This window comes from Hylobates moloch, unplaced genomic scaffold (genome assembly GCF_009828535.3).
Source record: "Hylobates moloch isolate HMO894 unplaced genomic scaffold, HMol_V3 SCAFFOLD_2, whole genome shotgun sequence".
NCBI lineage: Eukaryota > Metazoa > Chordata > Mammalia > Primates > Hylobatidae > Hylobates > Hylobates moloch.
In genome coordinates this window covers 57,591,542-57,615,345 of record NW_026652277.1, presented here as the reverse complement: position 1 = coordinate 57,615,345, position 23,804 = coordinate 57,591,542, and the positions used below count along the sequence as shown (strand labels likewise).

Here is a 23,804-nt window from a genome sequence, read left to right as displayed (position 1 = left end):
TGCCTTAAAATGGACACTGTTGCTTCAGCAGATGACATTCATTGTCATGGCATGGCCTTCCCAGGCAATTTCCCTTCATTAATTATTCTGTAATAAGGCTGAATGCCTTTGCTCAGCTCATTTACGGCTACTGCATACCATAAACTTAAACCTTTGCTGTCCTTTTTCAGGCTACAAAAGGCTAAATAAATCAATTAAAAAACAATACTGGCCAGGCACGGTGACTCACCCTTGTAATCCCAGCACTTTGGAAGGCCGAGGCAGGTGGATCACTTGAGGTCAGTATTTCAAGACCAGCCTGGGCAACATGGTGAAACCCTGTCTCTACTAAAAATACAAACATTAGCCAAGTGTGGTGGCATATGCCTACAGACCTGAGGCAGGAGAATTGCTTGAACCCAGGAAGCAAAGGTTGCAGTGAGCTGAGATCACACCAGGGCACTCCAGCCTGGGTGACAGAGCAAGACTCCGTCTCAAAAAATATAAATAAATAAATAAATAAATAAATAAATAAATAAATAAATAAATAAATAAATGGCAATGTAAATGATGCATAAGATTGTCACTACAATAAACTTAAAAACCAAAAATTCTGGGAACACTTCAAAACTGGGAAGATGACCTCATAAGGGCTGTTGTTTCCTGGCGCTCAGCTACTTGGGACGTACACACAATCCAAAATAGCTCTCATAAATGAGAGTATGCATCATAGGCCAAAGCAGATATTATATAAAACTCCTCGCAAATTTAAATTTTTGTCAACTAAAGGGCATACCCTGGGATATAACTGTAAAGTGAAATACACTTAGAGAAGATTAAATATGACCAGGCTGGGGAAGTGTTTGCATTGTTGGATTAAGGATTTGGGGCTTAATTGGGAGCCTCATAAGATCTGAAAAAAGAGAATGACATTATGAAAGATGTCTTTAAGATTAATCTAGAAGTCATGTGCAGAGTAGAATTAGGCAGAGTACAAATAGGCAGAAAGGCGATTTAAGAAGACATCATGGGGTAGATTGAGTGAGATGTGGTGAGTTTGTGGATAAAGGAAATGACGGTACAATCCTGAACACATTTACTACTAATTAACATTTATTGAGTATTTTCATGTGCCTGGCACTGTTCTAAGTGTTTACATGTATTAACTGTCCATTTACTAAGTATTTACTATGGAATGTGTATCATTATTATCCCTACTTTTGAGAAAACTGAGACACAAGAGAGAGCTAGTGAGGAGTCCGGTCAGGGTTTGAACGGGGTAGTCTGGCTGCAGAGTTTCACACATGCTCTGTGCCCTCTTAAGCATTCATTCACTCTGTATGGGTCCTATGAGAAGTACTCAGAGTGCCATTAAAGAAGAAGCCAAGGCCAAGAGAGATCCTGAGTGCATTCACTTTTCTCCATGGCTACTACCTCAGGCCAGGACAGTGTCCTCTCAGCGGCAGCCCCTAGCAGCTTTTCCTGACTCCAAATGTGTCCTCCTCCATCAATCAGTTTTGTCTGCCCTCACCAGAGCGATCTTCCAAAAGCATCATGCTGATCACATCACCCCTTGGTTCAAGATCACTGGGATAAATTTCAGAGCTCATACGTGTCTTACAAGGCCCTACATGATTTGGTCCTGGATGATTTTTTTAGCCTTGTCTCTCATCCCTCTCCATTTTGCATCCTAAGTCCCAGACATAAGGCTTCATATGCTCTCATGTCTGGGATTTTTGACATAATGCTTTTAAAGTTGGAAATGTTATTCCCCCTTCCATCCACACCACTATTCTTCCTGGACTGACTCTTACTCATCTTTCCCATCCAATCTGAGAGGTCACTTTCCTTAGAAAGTCTACTCTGACACCCTGACCCACATCTGTTGTAGGCCTGCCCCCCAATGTCCTTGGACAGGCCCCTGTGTTGTCACTAATTATACCACATTCTAACTTCATGCTGTATAGCGGCTCACTCCACTGAATATTGGTGCTGTGAGGGCAGTGATTCTGTGCATTATTATTTTATTCTCAACAATTAGGATGGTACCTGGTACCTAGTGGGCTCTAAATAATTTTTTAAATTAAAGAGTAAATGAGGATTGAGTTTGACAGGACATAGAAAAGAAAAGAGAGGAACAAATCAAACTTTCTTCAAATACATTAAACCTGACCAGTGCTATTGGCAGAATCAGGGAGCATTTAGGAAAATTATTTTGGAGCTGGGCAGTGGGGAGTTGCTTAGTGTAGATTGACCTATTGAATTTGGTGATAAAATGTCATCCAAGAAGAAATGAATGCCCTGTGTGCAGCTGGAATGATGGGATCTGGGGCTCATTTGAGAATGAGCCTGCAGATTCCGACTTGCTAATTCCTGGAGATTTTACCACTTTTCTCTTAGGGAATTTTGCTGTTCTCCCTTTGCTCTATAGTTTTGATGTAGATTGATTGATTGATTGTTTTATTACAGTGAAACAGAAATCAAAATTATTACCAGACCCACTACTTTCCAGATTGTGTGTACAGCCATACATGGAAAGGAGAATTAATTTTCTCTACATCTTTCAGAAAATTTGCTTGTAGTTTTTATATGGTGCTCATACTTGCTTAGCTAGTGAACAAGAGGGTAGATTCCAGAGAGAAGAGCCAACGCTGAAATGCTTTTGATTCAATTACATAGCAAATAGAAATGCTATTTCTGATTTTTCAAAAAATAATTTTGGCTTTTCTATATATGACTATTTGATAAGGACTTAATGAAAGGTAGATTTTCTGGATGAAGGCTAGTGAATGCAATTACAGCCCCCTAGCTACACCAGGCTGGCATGCTTGTGCTTCTGCCTGCAGAGACCTGACTCACAGCTGATAAGTGCCTTTAGGGTGAGATGGGAACCTGTCATGTTAAAAGCAGCCTCTGAGCTAGAGAGAAGGTGTATCCATAGTCTGGCTGGCAGGTAGTTTCTACCAAGGGACATGTTGGCATCTATCCTATGATCTGAAGAATGACACACCCATTTCCTTCTGGATAGCTATATGAAGAATGTGCACATTTGGCTGGACAGAAAAAGTTCTCTCTCTCTGATGGATCATTTAGAAGGGTATATGTGTGGATAATATTTCAGCCCACTGAAAATGAAGTGCTTTCCTTAAGGGGAATCATGTTTATAGGAGTAGGATCCTCCTTCAAAAAGACCTGAGGGATTATTGGAATCTTCAGACATATCTGAGCCCAAATCCCAGCTCTGCCTCTTGTGAGCTGCTTGACATTGAATTAGAACTTGGGTAAGATGCAGGATAATGACAGAAATCAGGGAGCTGGTGTAATGAGGGAAGGATAATCCAGATATGTTAGACTTACTGACTTTGAATGTAAAGCCCAAAAGACAGAGGACTGGAATGCAGGAGAGAACATAAAGCTGGATATTCAGATTTGAGACTCACCTTTAAAATAAAGCCATGCAGCAGAGGTGACTCTGCCTCCGATGAAGCATGTGTATATTTGGGGTGTCACTGTATAATCCCAACATTGCCAGAAGGAACATAGGAATATATTAAAAAGTGGTTTATAAGGTTTAAAATGGGCAGAGTTATTTTTTGAATATTTTTTCTAAGCAGCGACACATAGAGATTTATTCCAAATAAGTGCACCAAACGTAAAATTATTCTTTGAGTTGAGCTCAACAGAGCCAATTTTTATACAGCTTCCGCAATTCACCCAAGTTAGCTCATGTCGCCAGATTCTGTCCTTCCAGACTGATGTGTTTAATAGCATCTGTCAGCAATGGTTGCAGAGTAGCATTTTAATAGTTCCCACAGATTTTCATCAGAATATGCTGTACTCCAATCACAGTGCCAATGACAACTCCCCAGTTGGCGTTGCAAACACTGTCTTTAGCAGAGGTGGCCATGCTGCAGGCGTTTGAGAGATACTGACGGTTGCAGCAGTTGGAGATTGGTTAACAAATGAAACACCGAAGATGGGGTTTATGTGGCTGTGTGTACCCAAGTAGTGATTTATGTTATTTTCAGCAGAGATGCAAACTCTGTAGTTAAAGCAGGCTGCCTCTTTCTGGAATAGTGAATGCATTAGGTAACAACAGCATAAGAGAGTCTGGACTTTTAGGCAAATTAAAAGTCTAAAAGCTTCTTGCACAAGAGACAAATTGGAAGGTAATTAATTACACAAAATGAGGATTCACCATGGAGTTTCTTCAAACATCCAATTTCCCTTGTCACTTAAAGTATTTAATTAAAATTCATTACCCACAGCATCTCTTACATAAAGCACGGCTCCCCACATTGATATCAACTGATTTAGTTCATTATGAGGAACACTTTTTGCAGAGGGTATTCATTCCTACAAAATTAATAGGTTACCTTAATAACATCTGAACTGGAAATAAGATTTGTCCCAGCTTAGCTTTATGCTATTCATATTTTGGTGTGAGCTACAAGCATGCATGTGTTACACTAATCTCCCAATAATTGACTTCCATTCTCTAGCCCCCTTTCTTTATTCAGGGAAAGAATGAATACACAGTTCCAACTCCCCTCAGATTGCCTGCCTATCTTTGACAATATATCTGGACTTAGGAAACATTCCATAAGAAAATAAAACCCAAAGGCTCTCCTGGAGTCTCTGGTGATAAGTTAGGTCCTGCTCTACATTGTGGTTCTATCAACAGCCTCCTTCCTCCACCCAATCCTAGTTTTAAAAATGACCACACAACATAGAGTGTCCCTGACGGGAAAAAGCATTAATTGTCAGAGGTACTGGGTCTCATAGACGAGAGGCAGCTTACCTAAAGACCCACAAAGCCAGATGGAGACTTCAGAGATCCAAACTCTGCCTCAGTATATCCAGCCTGGTACACTCAAGGGAGCAACCAACTTCATTCTCACTTAGATGTCTATAGAGGACAATGATCCTCAGATTCTAAGAACTACATCCCAACACTGTAAGTTTTAAAAGCTGCTATTTAGAAGACAGTTTAGGAGGCAGAAAAGGAGCTGAAAGGCAGACATCATAATTAATTAAAACCTTACACTGGTGCATTACTTAATTACTTACCAATCCTTTCCTTTCAGCATGCTTGACAAAACAGACCATCTGTGGGGAGAATAGGTTGTAGTAGAGAAAACATGACTATTCCACTATCAGAGACCTTTATTCAGAGAGGTCAGGTGCAGGAGACATTAAGCATTAAAATCCATGAGGGGTAAATAGGACCAAATTGCAACAGTCAATGGAAAGGTTGTATGAAATATATTAATAAAACAAATGTATATGTTTTTCCAGTATGCCTTCCTCCATATAATTTAGATACCTGGGTTCCCTGCACACAGCAGGCACTCTATACATAGTTGTTGAATTGAACTTAAACAAATAAAAATCTAAAAGAATATTTAAAAAGTAAACTAAGCAATGCATAAAATAAATAGTATAATAGGACGCCATTGTAATGAGTGTGTGCTAGCTTATGCCTCAAAGCACTGATAAAGGCAGGCCAGGTTTTCTAAAAACAAAGTGTGGGTCCCTGATTGTTGTTGAGTGCTGCTTCCTCTGCTTCTTCAGCCTCCAGGAGCCATTCAGCCTGATGCATGTCATATCATGACTTATTTTTAAAACTGACCCAGAAGTTTCTGAACTTTTTTTTAATAAGGTGGGAAAACACAATCATATTTATCTGGGTTTTGTCTTTTTTTTTTCCTGGATGCATCTGTGGGTGTGTGCAGCAGCTTGGCTTTCCTGGGCATCAGCTTGGAGAGTACCTCTGGGACACTGACGGGTCCAGCTGCCTCTTGCTTTGTTGAAGGACGTGGGAAGCACTCCATTCCTGACGCTCAGAGCTGATGCCATGAGGAGTAATCATCTTCCTCTGATAGCGGCTGCAAAGCACTTTTAGAAAATCATTAGCAGATAACAAGAGTTGAGAGCCTTTGGGCCCAGATTCCAATTAGACAGAGGTTAACATAGTAGCCTCATATTTATTGAGCTCTTTGTGTTAGGCATTGTGATTAGCTCTTTACATGGCCTATCATTTATTTATATTGCAAGTTATGAGAAACCTGATGAACCATGCCTTAGCTCACAAAGTATATAGTGTTTATTTAACAGGAAGTCTGGAAATAGGCATCCTAGGCCTGGCCTGGTGGATCAGCAATATCATCAAGGAGAAAGTCTCTTTCTGCCTTTCACTCTCATCATTCTTAGTGGGTTTACTGGCATCCTTGGCTTCACAGGATGGCTGCCACTGTGCTAGACACAGTTGTGTGAAGGACAGGAAGGAGGAGGAAAGAATAGTCACCAAGAGAGTTCCCTTTCTTATATATTGCTTTTATAAAGAGGCAAACACTGTTTCAGATGCCTCATAGCATATGTTCCATCAATCTCATTTCACAGAACTGGGGCACGTAGACGCCCTTAGTTGCAAAGAAGGCTACAAAAGAGCATTTAGCTTGGAAATGGATTGGAAGTGGCTGTTGGATTAGCCAAGCAATAGTATCTGCCTTAGATGGATTATTTATTTAATTCTTAAAATATCCCTTTGAATGGAGATATTGCTGTTATTTCATGTTAGTGGATGAGGAAGCAGAATGATTAAGGAACTTGTCCAAGATCACAAAGCTAGTAAGTGGTTTGACCTATAGTTTTAACCATTGCAGGTAGCTGTATGGCTTGGTGGTTAAGAGGGCAGGAGATAATTCAAGGTATACTACTACTTAGTCCAAGGTGTGCTACTTTCTAGCTGTGTATCTTGGGATGTTATTTAACCTCTTTGTGTCTCAGTTTGCTCTTGTAAGATGGAGAAATAATAATATTTCCCATAGGTTTATTGTAAAGATTAGGTGACTTATTACTCATAAAATATCCAGAATATGGCAGTAATAAGCATTAGAAAAGGGTTACTAAGAAGCCATGAAGCAAGCAGCTTTGTTTGTAATAACCCTGAACCAAAAACAGCCTAAATACTCATCATTTGTAGAATGGGAAAAAATTGAGATATATTCATACAACCGAGTACAATTTATCAATAATAAATGATGAGTTAGTAATACACATAGCAACAGAGGTGAATCTCACAGTGAGTGAAAGAATTGAGGCAAAAGAGAATAGATTGCATAATTCCATTTATGTGAAGTTCAGATACAGAAAAACCTAATCTGTTGTGTTAAAAGTCATAATGTTCCATCAGAATAAGCATTACCTTTGGAGAGTTAAGTGTTAAGAGGACATGAGGGGGTGTTCTGGGGTGCTGAAAAGGTTCTGTATCTTGATCTTGGTGGTGGTAGCACAGGTATACACATGTAAAAATTCATTGTTTTGTACAATGAAGACGTGTGCATTTTACTGCATGCAAGTTGTATTTCATTTTTAATAGTAAATAAAAATAAAGAAAAGAAACCATGAAGTATACCCATTCATGCTGACTGGCATCTTCGGTGAAAACCCTTAGAAGAAAATGGTGGCAGAGAGAAGAGAAAGGGGCACATCAATATTACAGATTATTTGCCTTCTCAGAAAGCCCCTGGTTTCCTCTCTCCCATCGGAGGAAACACCCTCTAAGTTTGAGCCGTTTTCCCAGTTGTGGAGATGTGTTTGCACTGGAACCATCTCTGTCCCCTTCCCTGTTCCCTGGATGGTCAGCAATGAACTCTGGCAGTGAAGCCAACATGAATACAAAGCCTGGTTGCATTTCATGAACATTATCCTGTAATCAGTCAAATTGCCTACTGATTCACCAAAAAGAAGGCCAGGATGCATTAGCCTGGGATGCCGCTGAGAACTGTCCTTTCAAAGGCAAAGTGCCATGGAGCTGACCACTTAAAGGGCTCCAGATCTCTGGGGAACAAGGAGTCATGGATGGTGCAATTAGCTGAGGTAGAGACATCAGGAAAAGAAGTGGACAAGTGGCTAAAAGAGCATTAGGCTACAAGAGGAGCCTCATCATTTGGGCAATTCTAAGCCTAGAAAAGATCCTCTGAAGGAAGAGGTTCAGAATCAAAACAAGGCAATATCTGGGCTTTGTTAAATTCTGATTGTTGCCAGGGGCTGCAGAGTTTGAGAAATGACTTGATAGCAGTTTGTGCTTATAGGCGGTGGGTAGAAGGGTATGCCACCCCTTGACTAGGCAACGGATGTCTGAAATTTACAAACACCCAAACTCAAAGACTTTGTATCTTTTTAGTCCCATGAGAATTTTTTTTTTTTAATTTCAGTGAATGATTGAGCAAACAAGAGAAGGATACAGGGAGTAAACTGGTCTCCCAGGCCAGTGTGTGTGACCTGCAGGCACAGGAGTGAGGGTAGGAAGAAGTGAATCACCACCTTGGCTCTAGAGAATCAGAGTGTCTGTCTTTGTTTAAAGCTGGTCACTGGCAAAACATTCAAAGTGATGCCTGAGTTCTCTGCCTCCCTTCTGCTTGGAAATGACTGAAAATTCTGCCAGAAAAGTGAGGCATAGAGAAGGGAGACTGCCACCAAAGCTGCCCGGGAAGCATGTCCAGGTCAGTCTCCATCTTGGCCTCTGGTGGACCCAGCCCCAGCTTTGGCCTACACTGCCCCAGCAGATCCCTTGTCCCATTAGTCTTGGGTCTGCAGAGGGTTACCCTGGGAGTGGGCTGCAGGGCCCAGGATGGAGCGCAGGCTGAGCCATGGGCACATCTTAATTTGTAAGTTACATATTTAGACATGCTTTGTGTGGGCCTTTGTGTGTACTCTTGCCCTGGGCCCCACAAATGTTGGGACTGGGTCTATGAAAGGAAAGAACCAGAGAACCTGATGTCGTCCTTCAGAAAATCTCCTTCCCACTCCCCACCACCCATGCCCATATCCACCTTCAACCACAAAGTGACGAAAGAGAAGCTACTTGCCCTCCTGCATTGTCTCTCTTTCTCTCCATGGCCCCACCCTGAGAAGCCCCAATACAGGGCATTTGGAATTTCAGGCATTCATTGGCGTCCTTGCTCAGCTCGGCTTCATTCTGGTGTGACCACTATAGTCCCTCCCAATCTAGAAGCAGTAAGTTTAAGGGACTGACAAAGACAGATGTTGCATCTAAGGAAAAAAAAAAAAAGAAAATGACATATTTTTCTCCCAGGAAGTACAACATTCTTCACAAATGTTATTCTTTCATTAGAATTCACAGCACCATGGGGAGCCTGCTGATATCATTAGAACTGATTTTATGGATGGAGAAATTGAGTCACTCACCAGTTCTGTAGGTTGTGATTCAGTGGCTAGAAAACAGAAGCTCTTTCCTCTTTTTGGATTGAATTATGTCTCATTTCCATAAGCAAAATACTCAGGAGAATATGGCTTTCCTGCTTCAAGCAAGTATCTTCTTAGACACAGTTTGATGGTTTTGGGGCATACACATTCTGTTTTGACATATGATAGCTTTCAAACACCATATGGTTGGACCACACTCTAATTAGGAATGGTTTTGCAGATGTTAGATGAGCCTTCTGGAGCATTGGGTGCCCTCAGCAGAGCCCACCAAAGACAACATGGGAAACTTTATAGGTGCAAAACTTTTGTAGATCCCTAACAGTGGCTCAACCTAAAACACACTGAAACCTAGCTTTGCAATGTAAATAAATAATTATCATTTTAACATTCTCTCTCTCTCTCTTAAATACCTGCTGAAATTCAATTCATTCAATGTGAAGATGTTAAAACTAGCCTGTGTTTGCCCCAACTGATAGGTGGTCACCAAAATCTGGTGACCTTGGTCTAGATCATGCATAAAGAAAGGAAATCCCTGCAGTCTCCAAAGTAAAAACAAGCAAACAAATATAATAAAAGTCTGTCTGGAGGCCCATCCACATTTTTGTGTTAACAGGTCATTTTCATGGAGCTTACAGACAAATCACAGGGAGAATACATTTCTGCTATCATGACTCAGCATATAAGCCAGAGAACATTTCTGTTTTCAAAGGGTAGAAAATCTATGTTTCTACTCAATGAATATTTATTGAGCACTTTCTCTGTGCCAGGCACTGAGACACAAAGAACAAGTTTAGTTTTTATTATCAGGGCTCCTAGCCTGAAGGGGGTCAAGCGTGGAGAAAGACTATGGCTCAATATAATGTGTGCTGCCATTAAAGTCTGTGTGAAGTGAGGTGGCTGCACACAGGAGGAAGGGTCTATCAAGTTGGAGAATATTTCATAGAGAAGGTAAGGCTCTGGATTTCTCAGAACTGGGATGGCAAGAGGGGAGACATGGAGAACAGAGTCAGGGTAGAAAGAGCAGCAGTGCAAAGGCAGGGAGGCAGATGGCCATGGGATACTTCAGGAGCTTACAGTGATTCAGACTGACAAGACCGCAGTGCTCATGAGGGGTAAACTGGAGAGACTATGAAAGGTGGCATGTCTTGTGCCAAGGAGCTCAGGTTTTATCCCAAAGACAGTAGGAATCCTGTGACCAGATTAAAGGGAAGGGGAAGGGTTCATACAGTCTAATAACTTTTAAAAAGTCACTTAGTTGCCCACACTAGGGAATGTACTAGGGAAGATAGAAGCAAACTGGTTACCAACTGCCTCACAAACATGGAGCCCAGACTTCAATTTGCATTTCCCAATTCACTACTATAGAATCATTAAAAAGCTGGTGGTTAAAAGTTAAATAGTGTTGCATTCAAGCTTCAGCTGTACTGTGTACTAGCAGTGTGACCTTAGGGAAATTACTGAACTTTTCTGAGCTTCTGTCTTATCATCTGTGAAACCGAGATAACAATGGTGCCTACCTCGCAGAGGTTATATTTCAATTAAATGAGATGATGCATGTAAAGTGCTCAGTACACTTGTTAATATATATGTTAAACAGTCCCACTGGCCTTTTCAGCAGTTCACTTTGGTGGCCGTAACAGGTGGAGAAACTGGTAGCAATTACTCAGCACACAGACCTTCAGTAGCTGTGGGGCCTCTGCCAGGCGACCACAGGCAATGCTCCCGGCTGACTTGGCAGCAGCAGGAAAGGGCTTGACTGCATTTTGATCAAGTTTCACCAAGTTTGCCAAAGCTTTGTCACATGTTGTCTCACATGCTTGACAAGCTGAGAGCAGGGAAAGACGTGGCCAGGGACAGAAAAAAAGAATAGGTGAGCAACACAGAAAATCAGGCTGTCTGCAACTCTGCCACTGGCCCAGGTTGTTGCTCATGGAGTCCAGGAAAAGGTGACAGAGTTCAGGGCACTCACTGCCCATATTCCTGACATCCAGTCAGGTCAGGAGGCACAGAAGGCAGACTCTCTACACTACAATGCCTTTAACTCCTCTCAGCACCGTAAGAACTCGCCTGCATGTCACAACAATCAGCCCCCGACATCCCTCCTAGCAGGTCTAGAAACTGAGGACCAAGCCAAACACTAGCTCTTTTAAATATCAAATAGATGTAAACTATAATAGTGGTCTCCCCATAGAGGACAATACACATGGAAACAGATAGTTTTCTATCCAACTAAGAATCTGGTTTTCTTCAGAGCAATAAGCCGTCAGCTATTCTTGCAGCAAAAAAGCTTGAACCTGACCAAACTTCAGGAACCATTGCTATCTGTAAACTTACAAGGAGGAATTCGAGATTGAACTGGTCATCAGGCTTTTAGGCTGCACACGGGGGCTAAGTCTAAGAGATGCCCTTCCCTGAATCTGTCCCTTTCATGTCTGTGGGCCTGTCACTGCCCCGGCAGGACACACCATCTCTGACAATGTCACTGTGTTTTGAAACAATGCTCATTCACCTCTAACTGAGAAAGTAATGGGTTCAGTTTCTTCATCGTATCTTCTAAAGGAAATACTAATTCTTTTCTTCAAAGAAAAGTGGCTGTGTTTTGGGTGGGAAGGTGTATGGAGGGATGACTTTTTAATTTTTTTTTATTACACTTTAAGTTCTAGGGTACATGTGCACAACATGCAGGTTTGTTACGTATGTATACATGTGCCATATTGGTGTGCTGCACCCATTAACTCGTCATTTATGTTAGGTATATCTCCTAATGCTATCCGTCCCCCCTCCCCCCACCCCACGACAGGCCCCGGTGTGTGATGTTCCCCATCCCGTGTCCAAGTGTTCTCATTGTTCAATTCCCACCTATAAGTGAGAACATGTGGAGTTTGGTTTTCTGTCTTTGTGATAGTTTGCTGAGAATGATGGTTTCCAGCTTCATCCATGTCCCTACAAAGGACATGAACTCATCATTTTTATGGCTGCATAGTATTCCATGGTGTATATGTGCCACATTTTCTTAATCCAGTCTATCGTTGTTGGACATTTGCGTTGGTTCCAAGTCTTTGCTATTGTGAATAGTGCCGCAATAAACATACGTGTGCATGTGTCTTTATAGCAGCATGATTTATAATCCTTTGGGCATATACCCAGTAATGGGATGGCTGGGTCAAATAGTATTTCTAGTTCTAGATTCTTGAGGAATCGCCACACTGTCTTCCACAATGGTTGAACTAAATGTTAGACATAAAACCATAAAAACCCTAGAAGAAAACCTAGGCAATACCATTCAGGACATAGGCAGGGGCAAGAACGTCATGACTAAAACACCAAAAGCAATGGCAACAAAAGCCAAAATTGACAAATGGGATCTAATTAAACTAAAGAGCTTCTGCACAACAAAAGAAACTACCATCAGAGTGAACAGACAACCTACAGAATGGCAGAAAATTTTTGCAATCTACCCATCTGACAAAGGGCTAATATCCAGAATCTACAGAGAACTTAAACAAATTTACAAGAAAAAATCAATCAATCAAAAAGTGGGTGAAAGATATGAACAGACATTTCTCAAAAGAAGACATTTATGTAGCCAACAGACACATGAAAAAATGCTCATCATCAATGGCCATCAGAGAAATGCAAATCAAAACCACAATGAGATACCATCTCACACCAGTTAAAATGGCGATCATTAAAAAGTCAGGAAACAACAGGTGCCAGAGAGGATGTGGAGAAATAGGAACACTTTTACACTGTTGGTGGGACTGTAGACTTTTTTTTAACTTCTTCAGCTGCCCAGTCTCACATGGGCTCCTCATTGCATTCTCTGTGGTAGTGGTTGCTAAAGTAAGTTCCACCAGCCTTTTTGAGGCTGGGACACAGGGTTTCAGTGGGGGTCACAGGGCAGGAGTTCTCGTTCTGACTCTTGCTACACAGTTCTTTCCAAGTAGACACTGTCCAATTCTTCCTCTTAGTGTAAGGTCAGTTACACCACTTCCCCTCTCTGTGTCTGCTCCCTCATTTATCAAATTAAGGGTTAAACTCACTCATTAGTTAGGCCCTCCCTAGCTCTAAAATTTCCTTGAAATCCTGAGAAAGGGTACATTCTTACTGGTTTGACTTATGCAGTTTGGTATTCCTGCGGAGACACGAGTTCTACACTGATTCTGAATGTTGAAGCTTTAGCCCCCAGTGGGATGGTATTTGAGGATGGGGCCTCTAGATGGTAATTAAAGTTAAATGAGATCATTTGGGTGAGGCCCTTGTGATGGGATTAGTGCCCTTATAAGAAGGGATGTTAAAGAACTTACTCTCTGTCTTCACTAGCATGCCATGTGAGGAAAGGTCATGTGAGGACACAGATAGAAGGCGATCATCTTCAAGTCAGGGGGTGGGCCCCCACCAGAAACTGAATCAGACAGCACTTTGATCTTGAGCTTCCCAGCCTTTACAACTGTGAAAATTAAATTTCTGTTGTTTAAGCCACCCAATCTATGGTATTTAGTTACAGCAGCCCTAGCCGACTAAGACAGCAAGCATTCTCTAGGATCATCATGGTGCCTTAGCCTTGGCTATCTTTGTATTGGAAAAAGACCTACCCCAGGAGTCAGTGCATTATGGAATGTACCATCAAATAAGGCAAAGCAGACGCTTCTAAAGCCTCGTTCAAATGAAGATAATCAACATTGTCGAACAATTTCATGCATTGTTAATTTGATAGGAACAGAAATTGCCTGAACTTGGCTGTAAAGTTCTTTAAATAAGTACTCAGTAGATAGCTATGGGAAATGAATGACCACTTCCAGTCCTCTTTGGAAGCAGGCAGGGTAGGAATTGTAAAAGCCTATTGGTAATATTAAACAAGAAAATGGATATTTCCAGCAACAAAACCAATTCCCAGAGCTTGCCATTTTCAGCACTGTAATGATTTCTATGGTACAGCTTTTAGCTCCACTGGAAATGACAATGCAAGTGTCATTCTGAACATCAGATATCTTAAGTAGTATCTTGTGCATTCTTATTCTTTCAGGATGAATTCAAATGTCATCTCTTCTGTGACTTTTCTAAATGTCATTCGAAAATGACATTTGTATATTTTTACATTCCATGGAATCAGTACAGAATTTATTAATCTTTCCTCAGAGTTTCCATTACAACTTGGTTTTACTTTTATACAGCACTTATCATCTCATATTACAGGAAGCTGAGTATGAGCTCTCTGAGGGAAAAGCTCAATAAATTCTTGAATGAATGAATGAATGAATTGGTTCTCCTTTGTAGATGACTGATTTCTCATTTATCTCAGGCTTGACAAGACTCTTTGACTTGACTAACAGACTGAGGCTCTCTCTACCTCCATCTGCCTATCTATTATATGATGCTATGAATGGTAAATGGTGTCATTTTTTTTTTGCCCTTGGAATCTTCAATCAACCATGACAGCTGCCAGAATGCAAAGCCAGTAAGCTCCAAAGGTCATAGATAGGATTGCATGTTTTAATAATATTTGTCCCAACTGTTGTTTTGTCCATATTTCAAAGATTTCTTGGCCTGTATTCATCTTAAAACTGTTGACAGTTCACAGCTGCCAAAAGACCACCATAACAGCATGAAATAGCATGTGGCCTAAGTTGGGAGGTCTGTCCTCCTCTTTACCAGGAAATTAACTCTCCTGAAGCTTATGGCCTTGATGAACTCCTTTTAAATAAAATAAAGCCAATTATTTTGAAGACAATCCAAATGTTAAATTCAGAATAAACTCTATAGCACAGCCTTCCATCAGCTCCTGAGTCAGCCGAGTGGCAAATGATGATGTAAGCAGATTTTAGCCTAGTACCTGAATGTTTCCCTTTTGGTCTTTTCTCCCTTCCTCTGACTGGCATCTAGGCCATGTTCTATTCCTTTTGAATATTGATTATGGTTGGCCTTTACCTATTTGACACCTTCAAAGAAATATCCTCAGGGTACATAGAGTTAAATAGTTGAAGACCTAGCTAGACATCAGTCATAGGCATATGTTATGTTGGAATTAAAATGAGTGAAGCTGATCTTTAAGCAAGAATCTTGCCCTCAAATAATACTAGGTAGGCAGCCCTCCCTGAGGAAGCCATGATGGATGTGGCCATAACTAAAGTGACATGTGGAAAAGAGTGGAGAGATGTTGGAGTATTCATGAATAAGGTTCTTGGGTTAATTCATTTTTCTACTCTTTCTTCATTTCTCCCGCAAGTCCTTATTAAGCACTTACCTAATGCTGTCCTAATGCTATCCTAGGCTCAGGGGAAACAGCAATGGGTAAGACCAGGTCACTGTGCCCTCATTGAGCTTCTATTCTAGTAGAAGAGAGAGACAATAAATAAATGAATAAATAAATATGTAATTTCAGGAAAACACTTCTCTTATTGTGAAAGACAAAAATGAGCAAAGGGTATGGCATTTCCTCAAAAAATTAAGCAAAAAATTACCGTATGATTCATTAATTCCACTTCTGGGAATATGCCCAAAAGAACTGACAGCAAGGACTCAAACAGATATTTGTTCACCCACGTTCATGGCAGCAATATTCACAGTAGCCCAAAGATGGAAACAGCCCAAGTATCTATCAGTGTATGAATGGATAAACAAAATGTGATACATACATACAGTGAAATATTATTCAGCCTTAAAAAGGAAGTAAATTCTGCCACATGCTATCACATGGATGAAACTTGAAGTCATTTTGCCAAGTGAAATAAGCCAGTCATAAAAGGACAAATATTGTATGATTCTACTTGTGTGAGGTACTTAGAGCAGTCCAATTCATAGAGACAGTAGAGTGTACAATGGTTGGTTGTTTTTATGCCATTCTCATAGGGAAAAGGGAGTTGTTTAATAGGCACAGAGATTGAGTTTGGGAAAGTGAAAAAGTTCTGCAGATGAATAATGATGGTTGCACAATATGTATATAGTTACTGCCATTGAACTGTACACTTAAAATTAGTTGTAATAGTAAAGTGTTAGCATACTTTACCACAATAAAAAAATTAAAAAAAATTTTTTAAATAGACAACGGGCTAGAGTAGAAAAGAATTAGTTAGACTTGTCTGGGAAGACTCCTTTGAGGAAGAGGTGACATTTGATTAGAGACCAATCAAAGTGATGACGAGAACATGAGATTACATAGGGAAGCAATTCTGGATTTTGTTCTAAGTACAACAGAACACCTTTGGAGGGTTTTGATCAGTGAAAGGACATGAGCTGATTTACTGCTATAAAAGATCATGCTGGCTGCTAAGTGGAAAGCACATTAAAAGGGAGGAAACCTGGGGGCTAGAAGATCAATTAAGAGACTATTGCAGTTGTGTTTGCATTGCTATAAAGGAATACCTGAGACCGGGTAATTTATAAAGAAAAGAGGTTTGATTGGCTCATGGTTCTGCAGGCTGTACAAGCACAGCACCGGCATCTACTCGGCTTCTGGTGATGCCCTCAGGGAGCTTTACTTACGTGGAAGGGGAAGTGGGAGCAGGCACATCTCATGGTGAGAGTGGGAGCAAGAGAGTGTAGGTGGGAGGTGCCACATGCTTTTAAACAGCCAGATCCTGAGAGAACTCACTCACTACCATGAGGACAGCACCAAACCATGAGGGATCAGCCCCCATGACCAAAACATCCCCAACCAGGCCCCACTTCCAACACTGGCATTTACATCTCAACCTGAGATTTGGAGGGCACATCCAAACTAATCAGCAGTCATCTAGGCTAGTGACTATAATGGCTCAGGGGATGTTGAAATAATAGGGGAGATAGTGAAAAGTGGTTGAATCAGAACTATATTTGCGAGGTAGACTCATCCTGACTCACTAATGGATTTGATGTGGGATGTGAGGGAAAGAAATGCATGAAGGGTGACATCTTGGTTTTTAACTGAGCAACCTGGTGAATGGGGGTCCCATCTACTGAGATGCAAATGACTAGGGGAAATACTAGTCAGGGAATGACAAGGGGGTATGGGGAGGCAATCAAGAGATGTGTTACCTAAAAGTGAAACCATAAACCCCATGTCCAGGAGAGTACTGGCACGTAAATGCCCTTTATTAAATAATCACTGAATGAGTCAATGAATGAAACCAAATGAGTAAGTGCAGGGAAGGAGAAAGGAAGAATGGAAACTAGCTCTAAATTTTACAACATATGAAGTAGTGCATTTGGCAAGTGATATGATGGTAAGGACCCCAGGCTGGAATTTCAGACAACAGGGTTCCAGTCTCAGAAAATATTTCCAAACCTCAGATTTCTCTTTCTAGCTTTTATTCTGGGACCTCTCCCTTTTTCTTTCTCTGCAGGAAATGTGTTCACATATTTATTCATCCCAGCCAGCAGGTCCATATCCCTTATATCCCTGTGCGTAAGGGCAGAATGGATAGCCCTCAAGACATGGAACAGCCAATCAGTGAGCTCCTCAGCTGTGGGATGGAATGAGACTGAAGCCCCCTCCTGCCAGTGACCACACTCATCACCAACCACTCCTTCCCCACTCCCAATGTCCACACTCCCAGCGTTCCTACAGGAGCTGTGGAGTTGGCTGCTCGGCAGTCCAGACAAGTTCCCATAAATCAATTCCCCAGGGGGTCTTACTCTCTAAGGACATGATTTTAAGCAAGCTGGGGACGAGATTAGTTCATACCATGCATTGGCTAATCTTGAGTTGACAGTCCTACTAATTGTTCTTACTGAGTTTCGGGCGGGTTCCTACTGAGATTTGTAGAGCAATTGGTGGGAAGAAAATCCGTTAAAAGTTGCCTTCACAACTGGGGAGGGCACAATGCAAAATGAGAAATACCTGTGAAAATGCTGTAAAACAGCTGTGGGGTAAGAGCCTTGCGTCTATTTCACATACTATCGTGTTTTCACATATTAACCACTTTTGTACTGGCTTTTCCACAGGATGGAGGGTACAGAGTCTGCCTACATCAGCTCCCTTGTCCGTTTCTCTTCCGGCAAACATTATGCCACTGACCACCATCTGGACTAGCTCTCCACAAAACACTGATGCAGACACTGCCTCCCCATCCAACGGCACTCACAACAACTCGGTGCTCCCAGTTATAGCATCAGCCCCAACATCTCTGCTTCCTAAGAACATTTCCGTAGAGTCCAGAGAAGAGGAGATCACCAGCCCAGGTTCGAATTGGGAAGGCACAAACACAGACCCCTCATCTCCTGGGTTCTCATCAACAAGCAGTGGAGTCCACTTAACAGCCACGTCGGAGGAACACAGCTCGGGCACTCCTGAAGCAGGCCTGGCAGCTACACTGGCGCAGTCGGCTGCTGAGCCTCCCACACTCATCTCCCCTCAAGCTCCAGCCTCATCACCCTCATCCCTATCAACCTCACCACCTGAGGTCTTTTCTGCCTCCGTTACTACCAACCATAGCTCCACTGTGACCAGCACCCAACCCACTGGAGCTCCAACTGCACCAGAGTCCCCGACAGAGGAGTCCAGCTCTGACCACACACCCACTTCACATGCCACAGCTGAGCCAGTGCCCCAGGAGAAAACAACCCCAACAACTGTGTCAGGCAAAGTGATGTGTGAGCTCATAGACATGGAGACCACCACCACCTTTCCCAGGGTGATCATGCAGGAAGTAGAACATGCATTAAGTTCAGGTGAGTCGCTATCCAGTCCACTAGTTTTCTTTACTACATCCACACATTAAGAATGCAGTTCAGTGAACCAAACACAATGGAAAATTTGAATTTTGGAGTGTAACACCTAAACTGAATTATAATTCACAAGAATTTCCACAAGAGTGCGAACTTTATTTTTAGTCACTTAACAGTTTTCATGATTCACTGTGGCCAGTTGCACCTTTATGACCTGTTTTCACAAGTCATAATGATGCTACAGGGAATGTAAGCACATGAGACCAGATAGCAAAGGGATTAACAGCATGGTTTTGGCTAAGCTTCCTAGGTTTCAACTCTGGCTCCTGACCTTAGACAAGTTACTTCACCTCTTTGTGCCTTTATTTTTCCACATCTGTAAAATGGGATAAAACAGTTGCTGCTGCATACAGTTCTTGTGGAGATTAACTGAAATGACATAAAGCCCTTAGAACAGTTCCTGGCAGGGAGTAAATGCTCAGGAAATGTCATTTGTTATTATTATTCTGCTCAGTGTTTTAAAGTAGTGTCTCCCTTTTGGAAACCAGTCAAAGTAGAGTAGGAGTGGAGGAAACTTACTTATTCTTTATAGTCACTGATGTATTTCAAGGGAAAGACAATAAATTTTACAAGATGTCACATCTGTTTTTATTTTCCCAGTAATTCTGTGAAGTTAGTATTATTTTTATCTTTGTTTTGTAATCTTGGAAATTATGGTGGAGAGAAATCAAGGGCTCTTTCTGAGGTCACCTGCATCTGACATTGATGTGAAGACTGTACAATTTAGGGTACTGGGCAGGAAGAGGCCTTCATGGGAGCATTTCACCACTTAGCTGAGAAAGAGTGAGATGAGCTCATTTTAGATGAGCCAGAAGTTAGAAGGGGAAATGGAGCTGCAGCCCCTCCCCTGGATGGTCCTGTGAGAGGTGTGGACTGAGAAGGTCATTTCCAGACAGAACCCTGCATGGTCAGTTGGGGTCAAAGGAATGGCCATCACTGAGGAGAGAATCACAACTTTTAACAAATAATTGATATACATCCATCATGAATGGAAACTGCTTGACAGTGGAGGTAGGAAGAGATAGAACTAAGATTAATGAAGACGTGATTCCTCGTAGAAGAGCTCACAATTTAGTAAGGGAAGAAGTCCCAGAGAATTGCACATTTTTATTTCAAAGGTCCAGTATATCATTGAGGATATCAACAAGAAAAAGAGAGACACTCAGACTGGGATAAAGGAACTAATAACAAAGGTCTGGCTGGGGAATGGGAGAACCACAGGGGGTCACAATAACAGGGCTGTTACAGGCCAGACCTAGGGGAAAAGGAGGGAGTAGCAACCAGAACCCAGAAGGAGAGGCCCAGTAGAGTTGACCACGCCATCAGGAGCAGTGACTCTTGGCTGAGGGACACAACGATCTCAAGGTTAACCTCCCCGGAGTGAAGGGAATGACTACTCTGCCCTCCCTCTCCCTGCTCCTCTGATATGCAGCCAGAAGCCAAGAACAAGGGGACCCACTGGTGTGGTCCATGCAGGTTGGCCTCCTAGAGGGCTGGTGAGAGAACCACACAGAGAAGGGTGGAGAGTGGATCTGCAGAGGTGAAGGGAGGAAATCTATTGACTCCTCTGTGCAGCCCATCACCCCATTAGCACCCTTTTTATACCTCCAGGCCAGCACTTAAAACATTGAGCTTCAATGTGTATCTTCAGTCTGTCTCTATCCCAACCCCTGCACCCCAGGTTCCCAGCATGAAGATAGCATCTCTGACATTGGTACCTGGAGCAGAATGGGTGTTGACTTTGATGCGATATCTTAAGAACCATCTTAAACAAAGGGATCATCAAAATACAGTGACCCCATCTTTTTTCTTTCCTATTTCAGGCCCTCACTACCACTTGTCTGTACAACTTTTTCACTTTTTAACCAGCCACTCGCTCTTCACTTTCTGTCCCCTTCAGGATACTTTAGACATAGCAGATTGATATTCCTGAGCACAAAATCTAAGCTTAGCATACATGAATCTCTAAACTGACACATCTACTCCTTCCTACAAGTACCTTAGTTTTATGGGCTGGGTTATTCAAGACAGTTCTGTTCTAATATCTTGGCTTGATTTTAGGCTCTATGTCTTGATTTCCTCAACTCTTGGCCAGCAGGGTCAAGAGGCCCCAAATTAGTGGCCGTTGGCTCATAAACCTTGAAGTTCATGGGAATATTCATACAGCAGAAACTCAGAATAAATGACAGAATGCTTAAATGACTGGGGAAGAGAGGTGTGGCAGGTTAGAGGGACATCACTGACCAGTACACATTTCACAGACCAAAGAGTATATATCCTTATGACCTACTAAATCAAAAAATATTTAGATTGCCTCTACCAAGACCCTCTTCTTCATGCAAACAAGTATGAGACCTATCCTTTGAGATTTTATAGTTTAAGTAGAGAGAAAGGACACAGGACAAGTAACTCTTAATATCAGTACTTAGTTTCTAATATGAGAATGAACCTGGTAGGCAGAAGGATCTTTGGGATGATGTGATAGAACCTGCTCACTTCAAAGGTGAAGAAACTATGTCCCAGAAGTTTGAAGTGCCTCACCCAAGATCACATGGCTCAGTGGCAGCATTGGGCCCTGCGCCCATGGCCCAGAGCTCTAAGCCAAGTCAAGTCCTCTCTCACCACTCTGAATTGCTGCACTGCTCCTTTATTAGCTAGCAGACCAAGCAACATGCTGTGGGTTTGCGCTTCAGGTTACTATTTTGGGATACTCTTATTTAGAGATTCTTTATGCTGCCTTTAGTAGTGGCAGTAATAACACCACATTTTGCATAGCATTTTGTCTTATTCTGTGTGGGTTCACGTAGTATGTTTCTATTAATCCAAGGATTCTCCCACTCGGCAAATATCTAAACACAGTCACCAGTGAATAATTCTGAAACAGGGTGAATATTATGGGAGTTAAATTTGACTATAGACATTAAGAAAGGGCTCCATGATGGAGAGAGCAGGGAGCTGAGTTGCAGGAAATAAAGGAAATTTGAGCCTAAAGAGAGATGAAGGGGATTTGGGCAAAGGGAGTTAGTTTCAGATGCTCATTTACAAAGGCAAGGAACCAAGAGCACGATCATTAAGAGTGGACATGCTTGCATTCAGAATCCACCCAGAAGTTGTAAGCACTTAAACTGCTTTTGTTGAATAATCCAGTGCCCTCTACATTACCAGATCTAAGGGTAAATTATTAGACTGTTTTTTGTTTATCATTTCAACTTTTATTTTAGATTAGTGGGTACATGCACAGGTTTGTTACATGGGTATATTGCGTGATGCTGAGGTTTGGGGTACAATTGATCCCATCACCCAGGTAGTGAGCACAGTACCCAATAGGTAGTTTTTCAGCCCTTCCCCCATTCTGCCTCCCTGTTCTTGTATTCTCTGGTGCTTAGACCTGGTTTGACCTGACCTGCCAGCAGTGTCTGACTCAGATGATCACTGCCCTCATCGTTAAAGCACTGGCTCTGCTCGACGTTCAGAGTGTGCATTTTCACTACCTTCTGTCTCTGCTGTCTCACTTCACTTCCTCATTTTCCTTCATTATCCAGGTCGAGTACCTCAGGCCTCCTCTCTCCCTGATCTCTGCACTGTCACTCCTGCATGGATGACTCATGACTTTCAGTGTCATCTGTGTGCTGATAACACTGAGATGTAAAATTCTCCCCCTGTTTTGCTTCACTGAACTATAGACATGTATAGCCAGCTGTCAGCGAATTCATCATCTCCACTGGGTGGCTCATAGGCATCTCACACTTAATATGTCTAAGGCGAATTATTGATTTCCTCAACTCTCAGCCTGTGCCCCTTGATCATTTCCTGTCTTCTTTCAATTCTTCAGGCCAAAACCCTCAAAGTAATCCTAGACTCCTTTCTTTCTCACATACTGTATATCCAGTGCATGAGATCTGGACTGATCGCCTCCCATCCCTCTGTCATCTTTCACACGTGTCACTTTAATATTCCTGCAACTGATCTCACTATTCACTGCACCCTTGTCGGGCAGATCTTTTCAAAACTCAGAACAGACTCCACTATTCGTCCGCTCTCATATTCCAATCACTCCCCGCTCTGAATCAGAGTAAAAGCCAAAGTCTCTACCATGCCTACAAAGCTCAGCAGGATCTGACCATAGGATCTCTACCCTCACCTCTTCCACTCTCACCCTCAGACACACTGGCAGTCTTACTGCTTCTTGAACATACCGGAGATACTCCTGTCTCAGGGATTTTGCACTTACCATCCCCCCATCTAGAACATTCTCCCTCCAGATCTTCAGTGGCTCCCTCCTTTTCATCAGTCAGGATTCTGTTTACCTGTCACCTCCTCAGCAAGCCTTTACTCACTCCCCCATCTGAAATAGTAACCCCCATGACTACTGATCCCTTTCCCTACTTAATTTTTCTTTTTATCACTTAACCATTTTCTGACATCATCTGATTTATTTGATAAGTTAGTGCCTGTTTTCTGCCACTAGACAGAGTCAGTGTCTGTTTTCATGCCACCATGAAAGTGAGGACCTTGTTTGCAAATAGGAAGATATGGGCTACACCCCCAACCCCTAAAACAGAGCCCAACACATGGTAGATCTTCAATAACATTTGTTGAATACATGAATAAAAGAGCCAATCAACCAATATTAGGGAAGTTATTAGATCTCCCTGAGCCTTGATCCTATCATCAGTAAAATGGGATAGGGATAGTATTCACATAATGGGGTTATTGGAAGGTTCAGGTAAGATAATAAATTTATAGCATATGGCTATTGAGCAATAGCTCAATCAATGGCTATGGTTGCTACTTTACTATTATTTACTGCTATTACTATTCTGCTGGTGTGATTATCATTGTTATTATTTTATTTATCATATTGAAGAATGCCCACCATCTTCAACAAA

At 41.9% G+C, this 23,804-nt stretch overlaps 1 protein-coding gene across 3 annotated transcripts in view; it reads left to right on the top strand.

The window, feature by feature from the left end:
* The window catches only part of PARM1 (prostate androgen-regulated mucin-like protein 1), a 173,814-nt gene that overhangs the window by 112,157 nt on the left and 37,853 nt on the right, over window positions 1-23,804 (top strand). For all 3 annotated transcript variants that reach the window (XM_058433908.1, XM_058433907.1, XM_032150092.2), the window contains one exon: window positions 18,133-18,858. In XM_058433908.1, coding sequence (XP_058289891.1) covers window positions 18,195-18,858 — 664 coding nt within the window. In that variant the 5' untranslated portion in view covers window positions 18,133-18,194. The remainder of the gene's footprint in view (window positions 1-18,132; window positions 18,859-23,804) is intronic.